This window comes from Zonotrichia albicollis, chromosome 8 (assembly GCF_047830755.1).
Source record: "Zonotrichia albicollis isolate bZonAlb1 chromosome 8, bZonAlb1.hap1, whole genome shotgun sequence".
In the NCBI taxonomy this organism is placed as follows: Eukaryota; Metazoa; Chordata; class Aves; order Passeriformes; family Passerellidae; genus Zonotrichia; species Zonotrichia albicollis.
In genome coordinates this window covers 12596941-12615482 of record NC_133826.1, presented here as the reverse complement: position 1 = coordinate 12615482, position 18542 = coordinate 12596941, and the positions used below count along the sequence as shown (strand labels likewise).

General features: G+C 39.0%; 1 protein-coding gene across 2 annotated transcripts in view; it reads left to right on the top strand.

Annotated features, from left to right (window-relative positions):
- ADGRL4 (adhesion G protein-coupled receptor L4) overlaps window positions 1–18542 on the top strand; it is a 72368-nt gene that overhangs the window by 22911 nt on the left and 30915 nt on the right. For both annotated transcript variants that reach the window (XM_074546003.1, XM_005482144.4), the window contains exon 3: window positions 14402–14554. In XM_074546003.1, coding sequence (XP_074402104.1) covers window positions 14402–14554 — 153 coding nt within the window. The remainder of the gene's footprint in view (window positions 1–14401; window positions 14555–18542) is intronic.

Genomic DNA, 18542 nt, shown 5'->3' with positions numbered 1-18542 from the left:
GCTGGGTTAATGACTTTTAATTGTGCTGTTCCTGTTATCATTCCAACAACACTCTCATCATAAAGTGGTGTGCTATAGCCCTGCTGTCATAAAAGATGTAGACAGTATTTGTCATGCAGTCCACTGGACAGTCCAGAGCACTTTCCTGTGCTTAGTATAGATGGGAAGTCTTCAGTAGCAGTAGGCAAATGTTGAATTATTAAATTATGTCTACAGCACTTCATATAATTATTGCCCAAGTGATGGTACAGCGAGATAAGCCTGGTGTCGACAAGCAGAATTTTCCACCTTTGGAGTTTGGTTAACAGGCTTGCTGTTTTGAAATTCAGGAAAAGTCCACTCTCTCAGGAAGAATTTAAATAGAAAATTAAATGGGTTTGCATATTGCTCTGCATGACAGATTTTTTGTTAGCCTTCAAAGTCTGCATGATCTAACCAAGCATGTGGAAGCAAGATACAAATTTCTGAGTGCTATAATTTTTGTTATTGTGGAAAATTGTTAAAGGTAAGTAGTTACTCCAAACGTTATTATAATTCACTTAATATTCTGTGGATTAATAATACTGTATGGGGAGACAGTGGAATAGGAATGGCTGAAATCATTTCTGTGTGGCTTCTCAGCTGGCTGCTTTCAGAGGGAATTCACTCTCTGGTGATTTTTTTTTCTCCCTCAAAGAAAAGTATTCAGACGAGAAATTACTCCACAATTATGTCTAGGCTAGAAATTAGTGTGGCAGAAGCTCTGTTTGGTCTTCCCATTCCTTTCTGATAAAGTGCAATTAGTACATCCCTAGACTCACTCTGTGAGGTGTTTTGGGCAGGGGTAGGCTGCTACCACAGCCATTCTCTAAACATGCAGTTGGAAACGACAGCTCTGCTCTGCTGACAGAAAATATCAAAGCAACAAAACATGCCATTTTATCTGATGGGGGTAACAATATCTCAGCTAATAAAATGGCTGTCATCCCTGCCTATTGTATAGATAAGGAAGCTGAGGATGTTGGGATGCCCTTTGTTGGTACGCCAAGTTGCAATTATCCTATGACAGAGCCCTTCTGGGCTATGATTGATGAAACTTTTTGAGGGGGAAAGTGCCTCAATAAGTGAATTTCATTGGATTTGATGAAGATATTGCTTGCACAATGGTTGGCAAAAACAAAAACATTTTGAGTAGAACTAGGAAAATGTGGCCTTATTTAATCTGCCTGAGATGTCCTTGCCACATTCATTTATTTGTGTTTTATGTTGGATGTAAACAAGTCTAATTCTGAAGTTCTTGTGCTGACCTTTTCTGGCATTGAGATCAAAGCACTGTCTGCAATAAAGATGAGAAGACTTTAAAGACTTTGGTGGCTTGTCAGAGTAGGGTACGTTTAAACATAAAATATCACAACACAGCAGCCTTTGGCTAGAACAGGCACCAAATGAAGTTCTAAAGAATTTCTTGCTCCTCAAAAAACCCATCATTATCTTGCAGTTTAATGGCCTAAAAGTGGAGCCTGCTTAGAAAACAATTTTTCCTTCTTGCCTAAGCCTTAAGTCGCAGGGTGACTCTGCCAGTTGTCTCTGGCAGCTGTAACATGGATGTCACCAGCTAAGAGGAAAGGCATGCCCTTCCTTTACTCAAATCCCTGTGTAGATTTTAGGACTGGTAAAACACTCCTCTGAGGAACAGTCAGCCCTCTGTAAAATATCAGCCTTCCCAAAGCATGGCATGCTGTCCCATCCCCAACATGCCCCTTTCCCTGGCTCCAGCTGTTCTGTATCCCAGATCTTTCAGTGAGCCTCTGGAGGAGGGCCTGGAGGTTAACTTCACAGTGCCTGATCTGGAGCCAAGGCAGCTGGTGTAAGAATTTGAGCTCTATTATATTATTTTCTTATATAACAGCTTGACCATTTGAAAATAAATGTCTTTTTAAACACTACTTTTTGGGTCCATAGTCTGAATTTAAATTTGAGGTGTAACCCTTCTCTAAGTGAAATGTCTAATGCATAGAATAATGTAAAATTTGCAACAATTTCAACCACAGAGAACATTTCCCAACAAACTGAAATTGGGATTTTCAGTATGTTGATTGTGTTAGCACTTTTGGAGCAAAATTGAGGCTGTCCTATAGAACTGCCTGTACTGATGCATTCACAGGCAGGTGCAGAGGACAAAAGTCAATGACTTCTTTTGATGAATAAAACATTTGATACATGATATAATGGCTTTCCTAGACTGAAAACAAAGTCACCATCTTTACTGCAACTCGTGGCTCTTCACCACATTTCCAATTAAAAAGCTCAGTTTTCAGGGATACTTAACATGCTGCAGGAATCTACCCAATGCTTCTACGAGTTCAGTTGATTCAGTAATCGTAATATTTATCTTGATTATTTTTGCTTGAACTTAGGTTTAGGCACTTACTTTGACGGGTTTATTTCAATATGTGAAGGGAAGCTTCTTTTTTATATTTTTGAGTGATTTTCTTGGGAAGCAAATTTTAGCCTTTCCAACTGAGAACTTTGAAGCAGAGTAATACTCAGGAAACAATACTGGTGAAAGTTTCTGCAGTGCCTCCCTCTCAGATGGAACCTCAGCATGGCAGTCCGTGGAGATCTGTTGTGTTTTATGTGCATTTATTCAGAGCTTTATGACAATCCTCCTTTGCTCTTATCTCAGAATGTAAATTATACCACTCACTTTAACCAGTGCAGGGATGTTTTGTCTGTGCTGTGTAACTGGGACTTTTCCTCCAAGTGTCAGAGCTGCCTGGGCCAGGCTAACAGAGACTGGATTTAAAGGGCAAATTAACCTGGCCAGAGAGCAGCACTGCTGCAGCACCCCTGCCTCAGGGTTGCACACACCTCTGAGCTCAGGCAGCCCCACAGTGTGGCACACAGCCTGGCTCCCATTGCCAAAAGATACACAGAATATTTACAGCATATCCACACCCTCCCGCCTGTCAGCACTCCCAGGATAAAATGGACATAATAACACTTTGTGTGGCAGGTGGAATTATGGTAGAGAAACTTAAAAGTGTTTTTATCTCTGACTCATGCCACATTTCAACTTTATACCATGGTATGAGTATTATTTCTGTCCAAACCCAGATATGTTTTTTAATGGAATTTTGGTTTTTGCCTACTTAGTGTTTTGTATCACTGGGATAATAGAGTCCTTAGGCCCTGTTTCAAAGAATAAAAACCTTCACTAGAAAATTACAAATTCATGTAGACAACAGTGATTATGAATCAACAGACTATTTCAGCCTAGGTTGTATTAACTAATGAAGAGTAGAGTTGTTAGTGTAGTCAGCAGGGGAAAAGTCTCTTTAGATTGATTTAGGATGCCATGTACCCCCCTCACACTCAAAATCCATTAAGAGATCTGAGTAGGTTAACTCATTCTGCTGTTTGACATGAAGCTAAAATTTTCCAAATTTTATGCCTTAGAAAAAAGGTCCAGAAAGAGCTACCCAGACCATTTGGCACGAGGAGACCATGAGTTCCATCACTGCAAACTGTATGTTTCAGGAGGGAGAGATGAAAGAGGATATTTGGCCTTAAGACCAGTCTGGTTTTTGGAAGAGGCTGCTACAGAAAGGAGGAGAACTTGATGCTTTTCAAAGTAGTAAATTCCACTAAGATGATATTTGGCCATTATATGGGAAAACAATTATAATCATTCAAATACCTGCAACCTTTTAACTGAGCCAAGCAGTACCCCAGACCTCACTCCTCCTAAGTTTTATAACCTCCTGTTCCACTTCTATCACAACATTTACCTTTAATTAACATAACAAGAAAAAAAAAGGGGGGGAGAGGCTGTGGGGAGAACACAACATCAAAACCTGTATGATTTTATAGTTGTGGTTTTTTCCGAAATCATCCACTGGGGTCAGTCTCTGAGAATATCACTGTCAGTAGTTAAGATGTTTTGACTGTGGAGTTAAATACTTGTAGCATTGACAGTAGCTGGAAATACTTCAGTGGTTATTGTTGTAGTCATTAGTCCAGCTGAAATAATGCTGGCATGTTTTCCCTCTGGGTAGAATTCCTCAGCCTAATTGTCTCCTCCTTGCCAGACCATATTTGATATCTTCAGGTTTGGAGACTGGATGTATTCCAGCAATTAATGGCCTTTCTCAGTTATAGATTGAAATTATTTCCTTTTGTAATTTAGTCTATTATCCAGAAGTGAAGCTCTTGAATTCCAGAACATTTAAATGGGATAACTCACAAATAAGATAATATAAAAAGGACAGTCATCAAGCCACATGAAAGCTTTGTGGGCCACTGTAGAAGATGACTATTTCACATGTAATATTTACTTTAAAAATAAAATAAATAAAACCATTATTCACTATTGTAAAATCTTCTTATAATGGCTAACCTTAATATTAGCTTAGAGCAATGTAGGTCAAAGTGTTTCATAGAGCAGGATTAGGTCACCTCATCTAATCTCCTGAAGAGTGGCAATCAAATTTTGTCAAGATACTCCTGTCTTCAGTACTGCAAGTTGGGTTTGACAAAAGTAAATAGTGATCCCTGTGTGTCTGATGCCCAGACCAGACTCCTTAAGGTTCTCCATCCACTCAGAGCATAATTAGCCTGTGGTTTCAGAAATCAATGAGCACTCTTCCACAATGGAAAAAAAAAAACCAGCTTTTGTAGTCACTGTTTTATGGCCTTCCATGATGAGTTACTACTTCTCTCAATGAAATTTTACCACATCTTTTATTGTGTTCTGCTTTTTAAATCCAAAATGGAACATAGTACACATCTCAAAAGCAAGAAATGTTCTTAATATTGCTTCAGATATGTTACAGGAAATTATTTGCAATAAATTTGTCCTCTGGAAAAAAATGTAACACAGTGATACCTGGGCTTCATAAAGTGCTACTTGTTATTAAGCAGCAGATTCAAAAGCTGAACACTGAGAAGCACAGTTGTTCTTTCTACATGTCTAGCTGTCCTTGTTTCACAAGAAAAGTCTTAATGCCATGATTCTAAATTTAGGATTTAGCAAAAACCTTCTAAGTAAATTCAGTTCCTCTTTTCTCTTGCAAAAATGATGCTAAAATGGGAAGTGAAAATGGACAGACTATACCTCTCTTGGACCAGGAAGGTAGTCTGGAAATGTGAGATGCTGGAATTCATCTTCACCATGACCTCTGTTTTAGTGTTTCACTTGCTGTTTGATGGGGCATTGTTGAGGGATGTTTGGTGCATGGTGATGTACAACCTCTTTGCAGCTACTGGAGAATTATGTCCTCTACAAGAGTGATTTTGGTTCTGATGTAACATTCACAAAATTCTGTCATACTGAGTTTGTGTTTTAGAAAGTTCTGCAAGCCGAGTTTTGAGAAATTAGTGCTGGAAATAACAAGAACCAGTTACATTGATAATTGAACAACTTTGAGTCTTATTTTCCTTAATACTATTATACAGTGGCTATTGGAGTATTGGACAGATATGTGTACACAGAATAAGTAAATACTCTGAAAAAAGAGTTAATGTAACCAAGACTTCACTCTCACATTGTGATAAATCTACTTTCATGGATGGTGCTGATTCTATATCAGAATTATGGAAAGTGCATTGGGAAATCTGCAAGAAATTATAATGCCAATATTGTGTGGCTGTAGTTTGGTTTGGGTTTTGTTGTATTTCTGGTTTTCTTTGTTGTTTTTTTTTTAATGCAGTTGTATTTGCAGTGCTGAAACAGAACTTCTACTTGGGCTCCCATTCAGTTCTGCAGGAGGGGAAATCTACTGGCAAATCCCTTTCAGCAGGGGACTGCTGTGCTGCTTACTTTCCTTTGAGCAAAAATATTCTGATTGTGCATGTCCTGTTTTACTTTTCAGTAAAAGATGGTTTTAAGTGAAAACAAACAAGCTAGCCACAAAAATGAAAGCTAAATGGGAAATTATGTAATTTAATAACAGTGAAGCTTCTAAAACACTTTGCTGGTAGCATTCAGAAAAACCCTGAATATATATATACCTGCACACTGCCAGCAGTTCAAATCCAGCATATCCCCATTCAACTGCACTCCACTTTGTGTTAATTCCTTGTTTTTGAAGGAGGCAAACCAAGAAACTAATGATGTGTCTCAATTACATTCTGTCTAATCCTGAAGTAGTGAGCTTGACACAGGGTGTCTGCCAGGATGTTGAGGTTGGATTTTGTAATTAAATCAGTGTGGGTGAGGAAGAGCAATGTGATCTTGATTCTTGACTTCTGCTCTTGGCGGGTTTTGCCCCTTTGCTCCTGTAATAGCAATGGTGTAGGTTAATGGGAACCACTCCTTGGGCATTTGTGAGTTTGAGGTCAGGCTCTTTTATGGAAACAGACCTTTCACATGCTTAAACCAAACATGAGCATATTCACTAGGAAAGAAATGCAGAAACAGTCCTGGTATTCCTGAGCCTGCCACAAGGAGCAATGGAGCAAGTCAGCTAGGGGAAAGCGTGCTTCAGAATTAGATATGAACCTGAGCTGGGCCTTTAGCTCAAACACACCTGTCTGCCCCCTCCAGGGAGGAACTCAGCAGCCTGGCCTTAATTTCTGGCTCCCAAATGTATGATATGAACCACCCCAAACAAATGGATCTCATCAACTCCAATTAAAACTACCCTTACCAGCTAGTTCTGTGCCTAAGCAGTTATTTTATGAATCATTGCATAGCCCCATGTATTTGCTCATTTGTGCCCATCACTGTGTGCCACCTGTGCCACAGGCTCACACACCTCACCGTGCCACTGGTGTTAAATATTTGATTCTGCCCTTTGTGCTGTGCAGAGGCTCCCAGCACAGCACAGGTGCTTTTGTGTGCTTCCAGCCCCAGCTGCCTGGCACAGTGGGAGCACGGTGCTGCTGCTGCCATGTGACATTCCAGACCCCAGGATGCAGCCCTGAGTGACTGAAGGATGATAAGCCCATATCCTGACATAGAACAGCACCATTTCTTCCCATAGCCTTTGCTGCATGCTTCTAGCAAGTCTGATAAAGCTAATCAGATAATGCTCAATGTTCCACTGCCTCACTCAAGCTGTGTTTTCTCTCAGTTACACCTTCTTCACATCTTGCTCACCCACACCATGATGGCCCTACTCTGGACTTCATATACAAGCTGTAAAGTGCTGATGCATTTCCTGGCTGTGTTTTCTGACTAAATATACTTTTTTGTTTTGAAATTTAGGACAGTGTTGCCTGGAAGTTTTTATTCCCCCTTAATCAGACTGTTTCCTAAGCTGCTTTCCTTCTGTCTAATCTCTTGCGTGGGACCAAAATGTTTGGATTTGAGTGACATCTCACTTATTCACATCCTGTCTGATGGGTGCATTGTGTTGTTTGAATTCACAATATAACCAACCAGGAGCTGCATGAGAGTGGAACTGAAGTTGGGATTATTTTTTATCCACTCCTATTCAGTATCTATTAACCAGTTTTCCAAATAATTCACCTAGTCACAACTTCTCACCTCAGAAACCAGCCTTGGAACTCCAGCAGACCACCTTCAGCCTGTTCAGGGGTTTTTTCACACTGTACTGTGTCTGACATTACTCTGCTACAATCTCCCCCCTTCTTTAGCATTGCATTTTAACGGCTCATCAGAGCAGCTCCTCGCTGGTAAATTAATGCTGTGTTCTTGGGAGAAAGACAGCACAGGATCCTGGAGTCCGCCAGATACAAGGAGGTTGTGCTCTGCTGCCCTGAAGAGTGAGTGGCAGCTCCTTGTCCCTTGTGCCTGGGCTGCTCCTTGGGCTGTGCTCAACACCCACTTCCCTGACAGGCTCCTGAAACCCTGCTCTCCACAAACAGGGGATGCCTGACCAGCTACAAGCTTTGCCTGCAGGAGAAAATCCTCACAGCACTCCCAGGTCTTACCCTCATGACCCAGTCAGGGAAGGGGTGTCAGTCAGACAATAAATAACTAATTTGTGGTTTGGACGCCCAAACTGATGTTCTGCACTTGCAGCTCTGAAGTTTCTTGCTGAATCTCTGTTGGTCAGTACAGCAATGAGGTTTCTTCTGGGAGAGTGATGTTGATACACTCCATGTGGGCCTCTGCTCTTCAGAGGGGCAGGGGAGCAACTGATGGGGAAAAACTCTGACAGGACCAGTCAATATTTATTCCCTCCTTCAATTATTTAATCCTCCTTTAACTTCTGTTTCACTAATTTAAGCACCTTGTTCCTTTTTGTTCTCCAATTCTTGCAGATGCCTCTCTGGGTAAATGGTTTGTTTCCAGTCAAGGATTGGTACCTTTAATGGTATATACCCCATTCTTCACACAGGAGTGATCACAAATTATTTCCTTTTTCTGGTATTTCACAAGTGTTGAAAAGAAGGACATTCTGTGTGGCTAAACAAAAAGACAATTTCATCACTGGCACTTACCTGATAATAAATGCTGTCCATGTTTAATTTATAATGTCTGGAAATATCAGCAAGAGATGAGAGAAACAGTTTGGATAATATATTAACCCCTCCAAACCTTGTCCATTCTCTGAAACTCAACCTGAGTGTGACTTTAATATGTAGGAAATTTTCCTCCTTCTTTTAGACTGTTCTGTCCTGTTCCTTAAACTGGGACTAAGGGAATTTCCTGTTGTGAGGCCCTTCAGTTCATCCAGACATGAAAGAACTGCTGATCTGAAATCATCCCTTCATACACGTTCAGCCTGTATGAAAGAAAATATTTGTTTTGCTGCACTAAGACCTTATAGGAGCTAGTTTTAGAGCCACCAAGTCAAAACTGCTTAAAAACTCCTGCCAAGCTACAAAAACATCCCAAGAAGGCATTGTGAAAAGCTCTTGAAGGTGGTAGGGAGATGTGAAATCTTAACAAGGCAGAGCTTGCAGCAGTAAGATTTCCTATGCAGCAACTGCATGGTTCCCTGCCCAGGTGTAGGACAAAGATGAATCAGGCCCATTATGAAAGCAATTCATATTTAAATGAGATTTCCAGCCCAGTTTCTACAGTCTCTAGTGGTTATTCTAAGCATCTGCTCTTTCATGCTGATTTAGACCAAGCTCGAATGCTGAATCTTTGGAGAATCATAAACAAATTGTGTTAAATTGCCATTAATGGAAACAAATCACAAGAAAGGAAAGGGAAGGTTGCTAATGGTGTTGCTGTTCTTAACTCGGGCTTTGATGGCAGTAGATGCAGTCCTGCAGCACAGAAGTAATGTATGTAAAATCACCCACTGTTCTGAGACCTCCAGACAGGCTGAGCACAGCGGGGAGAGCAGCACTGGAATTTGTTTTACAGGAAGCCTTTCATTTCCTTGCTTTTGAGGGGTTAAGTGAGGCACTTCAAGCCGTGTTCTCCCACGAGGGTTACACTAGGGAAGGGTAGTTCTCCTTTCCCCCAGGGGCTCCCCAGCAGCTCTGGCAGCAGAGGCTACTGTCAGAAAGCAGCGGATGCAATGCATCAATGAATTCCCCAGCCAGCCTGGCTGCATTTCCTTCCTCCCCACTGCTGTCCAGTGCTCACACTGCTGTGTCCCGGAGATACTGGGTCCATCTTGATAGATGGGTGTGCCCCAGAGGCCTCCAGCCTTGCTTTCCACAGATAAGATTGCGTGGATTAGGGGAAAATTTTTTGTTGATGTTTTAATTGCATTAACTTTATGTCACGTGGGAACGCACTAAGTAGAACACCCACATATTGTGGTGTAAGAGCTGCTTGTAGTCCACAGTAACATCAGGCTTAACTAAACTCCTGAAAATCACAGCACTGGGCCTATGCTTGTTCCAGTGAGGCTCAGGTTAACAAACTCAAGCTCTGGTCAGATGTCTTTAATATTCTCTTCATTTCTACAAAAATCTAGTTTTGCATGGATTGGGGAGGACTGAAAATGCACAAATCATTCTGTATAACTTTGGATTTCCGCCTTGTTTGTTACTTGTACGGAGGAAAAATTTATTTAGAAATTTATAAAAAGTAAAACAAGAAAAACTTCTGTGTGATTGTGAATCAATATGACAAGTTTCACCCCACAACTAACTCTTCATATTATATGTCATCATATCATCAAAAAGTCTATCATGGAGATGTGCCCAGTGCAATGAAAATCTTTCATAGCTGTTCAATAAATCCATTACCTAATGATTTTTCCTCATGATATTTTTCATGTAAATACACAGGCAGTATTACAAAAATCGTCTAACCAAAGATGATAACTCCAAGAATTTTCCAATGCTTGTCACAAAAAAAAGCAAATTATATACTTTTGTAGTTGCTTTCCAATTGTAGGTTATAATTTCATAACCATGCATTATTAAAATACCATATATTTACCATATATGACATGGTAAATCTTGCACTTTAAAAGGGACAGGGAATACAACAAAGGAAATGTTCCACGTTCGTTTTTCTCCTTCTAAAATCTTATCAGATTCCTCTAGCTTCCAAGTGCATCATGCCCCTAAAATCCACAAATCGTTCTTCCTTTTTGTATTGGTATGTTTTAAAATTTGTAAAATAATTTAATACTCTCTATGCAAAAATGTACTCATATTAATGAGCACAAGTGTTTGATAACAGAATCACTAGCTCAGGTCAAAATGGAGCTCTAGAGGGGTATATCAGTTTTTCATTTTTTTTCTTTTTTTTTTTTGCTTTTAAAAATCCATAATACATTCTCAAGAGACTAGTACAGGTGTGATTACATTACATTGATTACTACAACAGTAGTTGATTCTATCTAACTATGACATTTATGTACAGCAAAATACATGCTCGCTGTAATTTTAAAGTAAAAATGGAAAATGGATTTTATTATACAACTCTACCATACAGACATCCTACCAGTATTCAGGTACACATTGCTATATCTTTCACATATCTTTGAGTTACTCAACACAAATTCCCTTGGAAGTTATGTATAACTTTCTTTACATCTTGATTGGTAATGATGAGATTTTAGAGCAATCCAAATCATAGAACTGCCATGTAAAAAATAACTAGCCAAAAATGGAAAGCAACCTAAAAAAACCAACCAATCCCAACAACCAGCTCCATGACCCCACTGTCATTTCTCAAGACAGTGCAGCTATTCAGGAAATGCCTTCTGTATCTAACAGACTTGAATGTAACATTACCATTTAGCCATGATAATTAACCTTGTCATTTGGCTGGTCATGCCTCTAAAGTCTCCAAATTTTTCATCATTTACTGGAGACAAAAAATCTTTAAAGCAATGTATATTCCCGAAATTCTGCCTGCAGTGTTCAGTGAGTAGCTGTGCAGCATTAAATGCACGTGCTGTAATTAAATTAGGTAGCAACAAAGCAGGTGGACTCTATGAGTGCTGTCACTTAAAGTATCCTTTCTGCGTAGGCAGGAAATTTTGTTAGGAAAACATTTTTTTCATCTATAAATCCCATTGTTTTTTCCTGACATCCTTTAAATCACAAATCCAATGACATTATAAATCATGTAAAATTTGGAATATTACTTTAAGGCCCTAGGCTCCTCATTGGAGTGCTGTCTGAATAAAAAATTCAGGTTGTTTACACAGAGAACTCAATATTATTTTTGCCATCATTTTTTATCTTGTAGAATATTTTGTGTAAAAAGGAATGTTTTGATTGGCTGTATAAGAAAATCCCTTCTGTTTTTTTCAAACTTCTTCTCTTGCCTTCCTCATTAACCTAGCAGTTTTCCATAGCCTACTTCCATCAGTAACTTTTACGTCATTAATTTCAATGCAAGCAGGATGTGGTCCAGTAAATTATCCCCCTGCACAGTCTGCTCAGTATTACTTTAGACCACGGGAATAGCAAAATGAAAGCTCCATGTGAATTTAACTCTTTAAAATATTCATTCTTGCGTTTGCAATGTAAGTTACTGCTGTTCTTCAATGTTCAAAATGTTCCTGTAATGATCTGAAAGATCTCTCCATAAGAAAGCTTACCAAGGCCATACAGTCACCATTAAATCCCTTGCAGACATCATAAATATTGAGGAAAAACACCAATAATCCAGTGAAGTTATTTAGATATAATTCTAGAGAACTTGTTGATAACCACTATATGAGTCCCTTTAATATTGCTTATAAATCCTTTGGCCCACCAAAAAAAGGCAATATTGTTGGACATCACGGATTGCAGTTGAACTCCTAGAAAAAAAATCAAAAATAAATGTTCCTGCATGTAGCCTTTAGACTCCTCAGCTCTGTTATTCCTCTACTTTAAATCTAGTCCTGCTACTATCAGTGACATTCTACTTCTCATTTTCCAAGACTACAATCCCATGAGCTTTCCAAAGTCAACACATACTCTTTTCTAGAATCTGTAATATTTTCCCAAGACCAAATTAATTTTACAACTAACTGTAATAGGGTATTCCACTCTTTTTTTGTTGTCACTAAATGCTAGGCAAATTTGGGATGCAAAGGAGTCAGACACACACAAAATACATTAGAAGTGGACCCTGTAATTAAGGTTGCAAAGTTTTCTGGGACCTGGTCTCTGCAATGCTACGTGACAAACCAGATTTTTTTTCATATTCTCATGCTTTTTTTTTGAACTGGAATCAACATCACACTTTTTTCTCCCTATCATAATTCCACTTATACTAATTAGGTTTTATTTTGGCATTCTTTAAGATCCAAATGATACACATCCTCTGCTGTATTCTCATGAATACCAAGGCTGTGGAATAAATATTGTTGACGTGTGTTGGCACAGTGCTTTTATACTTGGATTCCTCATTAAATTACATTACATTTTAGTTTTAATGAGCATAATCCATTTGATACTGTTGACCCAAATTCCCCTGAGGAAAACTGCAGCTCTGAATTGATATTTGCATGTGTGAGTCAACTGAATCACATTGAAAATCACGTCAGACTTCAAATATCAAAATGTGTCCTGTTTGAGTTATGCTGGGGGTCGTGATGAAGTTTTATTCCAGAAATGTATTCCTGCAAGGCTTTGTGGCTTTTGCTGTACTTTAATCTTGTCACTGCCCCAGCTTGCGAGCCACTTTCCTTATCTGCATCCTATCTCTGTAAACAGCTTATGAGAACACTGACCATCAGGAAGCAGGAGCACCTTTGTAAAGCTCATCCTTGGGTGTCTTTTCTGAAATCATATTTCTTCTCCCTGTCATGCTCCTAAATCATTTCTCTTCTGCAATAAATTGTTATTTCTCTCCCTGTTAGAATCCTTTCCTGTCATTCATCATGTTATGAGTACCTTTTGCTTGAGAACAGGAACAAAATCCCAGTACATTTCAGGAAGTCTTTAACTCTTTTCCTTTCTCATGATGTAGAAAATAGAGAATTCCACTCAAGAGTGCCACCTTCTTTGGGACACTTTCATTGATTTTTTGTTTCAAAGTTTTGGGGTACTTCAAAAAAATGGGCTACTGGAAAGATGGATTTATCAGTATTGTGAGTGTTTTTCTCAGTTCGATAAATAGTGGGCTTGGATAAGAAAGCTTTTGAAATTGTTTTCAAGTTTGGTCTGAAAATTATTCAAGAGACAACAGAAACTTTGGAAGATTCTGGAGAAGAAATGGTTTTATTGAGTCATTGCAGGAAATCAACTATGCAGTTCAAAGCATGAGTTCATGATTTTGTTTCACCTTTGATTAAGATTGCTGGATCCCCATGCTCATAATGACAGTCTCAGACTCGTGTATATCCCTCCTTTTCACTGTGTCATTGGAGGCCTGGGGTTAGTCCTGTAAAATTGTTCATGTGAATTTTCAGGTACAAAAATTATGACTTGCAGAGCAACTGCTAAGAGGAAAGGCTCAAGACATGAATCTTGCTGATCTCTTTGTTGAGACCTTTGGGATAACTAACAAAAAGCAGTATACTTGAAGACTCAGGCCAGTCAGCAGGATGAATTTTTAAGTCTGTTTTTACAGTAATGCTGAGAGACGCCACAGAAGGTGTTTTAAAACAGGCCATAAAAAAATGTGCATTTAGATATAGAGGTTTTGCTTTGAAGTCAGAAAATTAAGGGGTGATTTCTTTATAGCCTTTTGACCTCTGCTTTTTATAATTCATAATTCCCAGACGCATCCTCAGAGTGAGCTTCTCCCTGTAGACTTTTGGATAGGAAAAAAAATATTATCAATTACACCCATGGCAGAACACGCACTTGTCTCAATCCTTTATTCCACGTGCATATCCAATTAAAGCATTCATTTCAGCATCCCACTGATGTCTCACTTGTTGATTCACACAGGATGAGGGCAGAGGAGTGCTGCTGAACACCTGATTACTTCCTTGGCAATGGGAAAACTCTATAGACAAATACCAAGACTGCCAGCTCAGCATTCAAGATTTATGCAAGTGAAATACCAGAGCCAAATTAAGCTTATAGAAAACTGCTTTCTTCAATCATCAAATGTAAATATATTTTCCCATAATTTGTCTTGCAGATGATAATGAGTGTGAAAATGCTACTCAGCCTTGTGGAGAGCATGCCAATTGCACAAACACAGAGGGAAGTTATTACTGCACATGTATGTCTGGTTTCAAACCCAGCAATGGTCAACAAATTTTTGTTCCTAATGATGGAACCTCCTGCGTGGGTAAGTTATTACTGTCTGCCACAGAGCTTTACATTGTCACTCTTCTCTTAGTGCTTCTCTTAATTATAGAAATCTAGCAAAATGCTCTCATATTTGTGAAGTTTGTAATTTGTGTATAAAATTCCCACATTTTGGACTGGAACAGGCTTGCTTAACATTCCAGTTCAGGCGCACACTTCTCCCTGACAACAGAGCACCTGCCATTGCTTTCAGTGACACTTGCATCTTAACTCAGTTTGCAATATATTTAAATCCACATGACACAGATTTACACAATAAATATATAGTTAAGGCTGCACAGAAATCACCAATTCACCCATTTATGCCACTGTTTCACTGATGTGTGAGCAAAGTGATCACATTCTCAGGAGAAAAAGTGACAAAATATTCTGCATTCAGATCTGGATCAACAAATTTCTCTATAAGTTTGAACTAATATTCTTCAAATAGCTTTTATTTGGAAACTTGTTCAGGATACTTTTGTTATTTTTCAAGTCTAATCAAAAGCAACAAGCAAGATCAGTGGTTATCCTACCTCCTGTGCCATTCATTAGTCTCTGGTTCTGTAGCAGTTGTATGGAACATGTTCAAGATTACAGGGGAGGAAAGGTTCTCTGGAAAAATGTTATTTCTGAACAACCATGCAATCCTTTAGGATTTCCTCTGAATGGAAGAACTGCAACTATTTCTCTTTTTCAAACTCCTGGTAATTTTCTCTGTATGTTGCAAAAGTCCTCAGGGAATGGGGAAATGAGAAATAAATCTATTGCCCTTTACACCTTTATGCTGACTGTGTCTCATTCTAGGTATGTCTCCTGTGAGCTTGTGAGTGCTGACAACCTCTCTTCTCACTGCTCTTAATATCAGCAGAGTGGTTGCATATTAAGCCAGAAAGTGATCTAATCGACATTTCTTGCCCATTGCTCACATCCATCTAAAAGTGTTCTGCGTTATCCAGCTGCTATGAATCATTCTTAAATTAGCTGGGATGGAGACCGTTAGCACATTGAGCTGTAAATATTCTCACCATTTCTGCTCCAGGTTTTGATTTTTACATTATGACATTTCCTCAGCTTTGGGAGTTTGTCTTCAAACTTATTTCTCAGACTGTCTTTATATCACTTTAACTTCTTACCCTTAGCTTGATAATTTCTTCCTTTTTTTCCCTCTTTACTGGGCAGATTGATGTTTTTTTTATCCTCTACTAGAGTACTTCTTCTTTTTGAAAATCCACATGGAGGAGAGCTTTTAAAATGCACACTGAAATGAAAAAAAATTACCTGTGGGCACCTTTTTTCATTAAACAACTGTACCAATTACTTTACCAAGATGTGAGTCCTAAACACAACCTTTTGATCCACAATTAATTTTTTTCCTTATCCACCAGGGAAACCATAATAGGATATTTTGTACCCAATGGTTCTGCTGCTACAGGTAGCAGATATGATATGCACACAAGCAGCTGACATTTGTGTATTCAGGGTGACAGCTGAAGCAAATATCAACATTTCATTCTGAATAGAGTGCAAGTTATTTAGCACAAATCACAGAACAGAATACCAGGTATCCATCCTACACAAGCTTATGGGGCCCCACAATATATTTTTAGATATTGCAAAGTCTTAAATCTTCTTTTTAATATATGTATATATGTACATGGCAGTAACTTTAAAACTAGTGTTTGAATTTTGGAGAGTATGCCATTATGAATCCTATTTGTTTATGCCCTCAAACCTACCTGAGCTTCCAGTAGTGCAAGCATGGCACGAAACCTTGTGTGTGCAAGTCACCTTCAAAGTCCATGAAAATACCTGTGTTCCCTCTTTGGAAGCCACAATGAGCTCCCAAGTAAAAAGTGATAATGTTCCCCAAGGTCGTAGATCAAAAGAAATCTTGGGAAAATGCTTTGAGAAATGTTGGTTCACCCTTAATCCAGCCAGAATGCTGGGTATTGAGTTGAGGGTCAAAAGTATTTCACCCATGTTATCAGGTAGAATTGCTGAAGAGATGACAAAGAAAGATACAGATAGAAGAAAAACTGGATGGTAGGAAGGGAAAGAGAGGAGAAGAAAAGGATAAAGGAAATGGAGAAGAAAAAAATAAGAATGCAGAGATGTGACATTTCTGAAGACACTTTTCTGCTGTCCTGAAAGTGAGCTATTAAAATCTATTTTTTGATTTGTGCAAAAGCCATACTTTTCCTTAGACTTCACAATTTATTGAATGTTCAGCTGCAGATAAAAAAGTGAAATAGAAACCTACTTTTTTCACCCCAGTCAACAGAGTAAAAACATGAAAATGGCCATCTGTGAAATGAAAGTGACATCCACGCCACTCTGCTTTTTCTGGGAACATGCTATTAGCTCCCTTCAGGTATTTCTGAGAGCACTGGGAAGGCACCCATTCTCCATCCCATCCTTTGCTGTGACAAGGGAGCTGTACAGTGGATGGAATCTGGCATTGGGCCGCGTTGCTAACTTTTCTTTTACCTTTGCCATTCATAGCCTTTTACATTTCTACTTTGTGCGTGCTGCTGCCTTCCACAGTGTAGAGACACGGGGAGGGAACATCCAGTCCTTTGCAATTGGAGTTTTCAATCACTTGCAAGCTACTAATAAGCAGAAGGTATAATGTAGACATCAAGCTGTCTTGACTGGCTGGTGAGGAATCAAAGCATTGTAGGTACAATCCTGTAATTGGCAGGACTGAACATAATAACTGCTCTCCGTACTTTTAATTTAATTGGAATTTCCTTGCCTGCTGCAATAGATGAGGAGTGACAAAGCAAAGAAATAAAATAAAAGGTTATAAATCTATTTTCACGCTAGCCTAAGTGATGTTGGTGATATTATTTTTCTGATCGCAGCTATTATAAAAGCTTCAAAGTTCAGCTGCAGGATTTGTTTTGAATATTTACTGAAAGGCCAGGGCTTTTTGCAGACCTGTGGCAAATGCTCTTCTGTTTAAAAAGCTGTTGTTCTTCAACCTTTGCTCAGGAATGCTGTCTCTGAAGACTGCTCACGCAGCCTTGGCAGCCCACTCCTGCTCCCACAGCACAGCAAGGAGGAGAGTTTGGGATCCTCACCCCAAAACTCCTCTAAAATTGGATTGCTGAAAGCACTGACAAGCTGTTGTCCATGTGTGGTCCAACAATTGCATATTTGGTTAAAAAGGCGTAACTACAAACTATAAAGAAACAAAAGCCCACAGCTACTGTGCACAGCATTTCAAAGCAGGAACTTGAAAGCTGCATTCTTGCAACTGTCACAAACTGTTGGCTGCTCCTGACAATCTCATTGATTTAAAAGGGATACGAAGCTGATTAGTACCTTGCAAGTTCAGGCATATTGCCTTTTAATTTTGTCATCCAGGAGTTGTTCTTTCTTCTGAAAACAGTAAATTAAATAGGCATGATATGGACCCATTCCATATGGATAACTCAACTGCAGAAAATCTATTTGCATATACTCAACAGGGTGTCTCTATCAGACTTTATATAGCAGTCCTGTTGCCAGAGATGTGCCAAAATACTTGAATTTCTGCTTTTTTTTTTCGATAATCCTCTCTTCTCATTAAAATCTCCGTTACACTTTATATCTTCTATAATTACAAAAAGAATTTGCATGACTGCCCAATAATAACAAATCAATTATTTACTGATCTAAAAGTTTATAAAAGTGTCATGACAATTTTGAAACATTTGTATCAGTAAATCACACAGAAACCTGATCCTTAGTGTTCTGAAATGCATTCAAATATTACTTTTTTTACTGTAAGTTTTGGCAAAGATTGTTGTCGATTGCTGGTGTTTTAGCACTGCATTACATGATGAATGGCTTGTTCAGATGCACATGCCCTCCATGCAGCTGACAAGGCCAAAGAAATCTTTGGTTTGAGGGTGGTGGTGTTTTCAAGTTAGACAAACTGGCTTTGTCAAGATTTTCACCCCTGCCACTTCATTCAAAGTCTCTCTGTCTTACAGAGTCAC